The sequence below is a fragment of the Scylla paramamosain genome, chromosome 23, assembly GCF_035594125.1.
Source record: "Scylla paramamosain isolate STU-SP2022 chromosome 23, ASM3559412v1, whole genome shotgun sequence".
Lineage (NCBI taxonomy): Eukaryota > Metazoa > Arthropoda > Malacostraca > Decapoda > Portunidae > Scylla > Scylla paramamosain.
In genome coordinates this window covers 9,607,986-9,610,485 of record NC_087173.1, presented here as the reverse complement: position 1 = coordinate 9,610,485, position 2,500 = coordinate 9,607,986, and the positions used below count along the sequence as shown (strand labels likewise).

The following is a 2,500-nucleotide window of genomic DNA, read 5'->3' as shown; positions in this document are numbered from 1 at the left end:
AGTTACCTGTACAAAGAGAGGAGTATGTAATTACCTGTACTTACCTGTACAAGGACAGAAGAGAACTATGTAATTACCCCTATTTACCTGTACAAAGAGAGAAACACTACATTTACCTGTACAAGAAAGGAGAGGCATGTTATTACCTGTATTTACCTGTACAATGAGAAGAACACTATGTAATTACCTGTATTTATCTGTACAAGGAAAGAGAGAACTACGCAATTACCTCTGTTTAACTGTACAAGGATTATCTCTATATCTGTACAAGGAGAGGCGTATGTAATTACCTGTATTTAACTGTACAAAGAGAGAGAGAGACGCGTACCTAATTACCTGTATTTACCTGTACAAGCAGAGAGAGAGGAGTATCTAATTACCTGTATTTACTTGTACAAGAAAAGGAAGACTGTATTTACGTGTACAAGGAAAGAAAGCTTACGTAATTATTTGTCAAGGTAACACAGCCGTACCTGTAGGCGGGGGTGACGGAGGCGTCCCTGTACCAGAGCACCAGCAGGGGGGGCTCGAAGGGATGGCCGGAGGTAATGGCGCAAGGCAGGCGGGCTGTTGCTCCGCGTCGCGCCGCCACCGCCACCAGGGACCCTGACGGAGGAAGGAAAAGTGTAAGATTCCAACAGCCACATAGAGAAGGAGGAGTCATTATAGGGACCGTGACGGAAGAAGGAGTGTAAGAAATGTGAGACTCCAACAGGCATATAGAGAAGAAGAGAACAATTATAGGGACATGTTTGAAAATAAATATAGGGAGGTAACAAAGAGAGCAGTGCATAAATTTTTGGATAATAAGAGATAAGAAAAGGAAAGAGAAAAAAAAAAGAAAACAAGACCTAAACAGTGAGAAGGGACACGTCAGGGAGTGGCATTTCAAAGGCAACACTCCCAACTAGCAACTCAACTCAACTCAATACCAACATGCAACACTGCTCGCAACACACTGGCTAACCCTTTCCCTGGTCGCAACAACACACTGACTGACTGACTCTTTCCTTGCTCACAACACACTGACTGACCACTGACTAACTCTTCCGCGCTCGCACCACACTGAATAACCCTTTCCTGTCATATGTAGCCATTCACAACTGCTACGCGTTTCATATCCTGTGTTACTTTGTTTTATGGAAGTAACTCCAGAAAAAAAAAAAAAAGCGATGTCACACAGAACCTGAAACACGTAGAAAAGACAATGAAATGAAAGCATCGAGAAAGAACAAAAAAGACGGGAAGTAAAAGAACATATCAAGCAGTTCCTCGCCATTATGATGCTTGGAGGTGGCTGTGGAGCAGAAATGTGTCTCAGAGTGGTTAGTTGTGACTGAAGAACATGCTAGATAGTAAAAAAGTGTAAAAGTGTTAGGACTCACTGTTAACCTGGACGGAACACCACAGCCTGCAGCACAGAGAGGGTCGTCACCTTCACTCAAGCAATGTAAAATGTTAAAATGGAGTTAACTATCTGACGTATCCTTCGTGCTCCTGACCTTTAACCCTTTGATTGCCACTTGGTACACCTTTCCCTAATTACCAATCACTGAGACATCTTTACTTGTTCTACAGCATCATCCAATCTTTAAACTGGGTATGAATTACAAAATCCATTCTTTTTCACTGATAACTTTCTTGCAGATGCTTATAAAGATTTCATACATTGCATATCGTGGTGATAATTTTCGCGCATCAAAGTGAAAGGGTTAACGCCTTTTATTATTAAACGATTTTTCTTATTATAAATTTTGTAGATGGTTGTACGTATTGCAATTACCTCAATAATTTTGTAGCTCAAACTTTCAAACATTTACTTTTACTACAGTTTCTTTAATATGTAGTCATGTAGTAGTCTAGATATTTATGTAGCCAAGACACTTTTTAGACATTTACTTCCGTACTGCTGCTGAATACTTCCATAACTTAGAAAAGAGAAAAGTAACCTATTTTCTCATTTCGTGTCAATGCAAATAGTTTCTTGTTTACGGTGCTTGAATGTTAACAAAGGGCAAGAGCAGCAAAGGAGTTAATGAAGCGGCTCTGTGTGTCAGTATCAATGGATTCACTGCTGCCATGACCTTGCCCTCCTGTGTGTGCCTTTCATTAGTCATTGGTGCGCAGTGGTTCACTCACTCAAAGGCGGTTGATATACACAAACTATCCACATCACTGCATCACAACTTTATTACTATTTTACTACTACTTTATCTGTTAGGTAATACCATATACCTCATCACTACATAGCTACATCATTACCATTACATTATATACCTAACCTAGCCACGCACCTGTAGATAAATAACATGGTACAGATAAGAGAGAAGTGGATCAGAGGTTACTATCTTTACTATCATATCTTATACCTAACCTAGTACCCGCGTACGTACCACCTCTACATAATATGCTACAGATAAGAGGCAGAGGGAATGATGTGAGGTTGCAAAAAAGGAAGACGAGGAGATACCTTCTCATATTTCATCATTATTACCACCAT

General features: G+C 40.2%; 1 protein-coding gene across 2 annotated transcripts in view; it reads right to left on the bottom strand.

Annotated features, from left to right (window-relative positions):
- The window catches only part of LOC135112131 (hemicentin-1-like), a 17,406-nt gene that overhangs the window by 13,420 nt on the left and 1,486 nt on the right, over positions 1–2,500 (bottom strand). For both annotated transcript variants that reach the window (XM_064026154.1, XM_064026153.1), the window contains exon 2: positions 474–606. In XM_064026154.1, the coding sequence (XP_063882224.1) occupies positions 474–606 (133 nt within the window). The remainder of the gene's footprint in view (positions 1–473; positions 607–2,500) is intronic.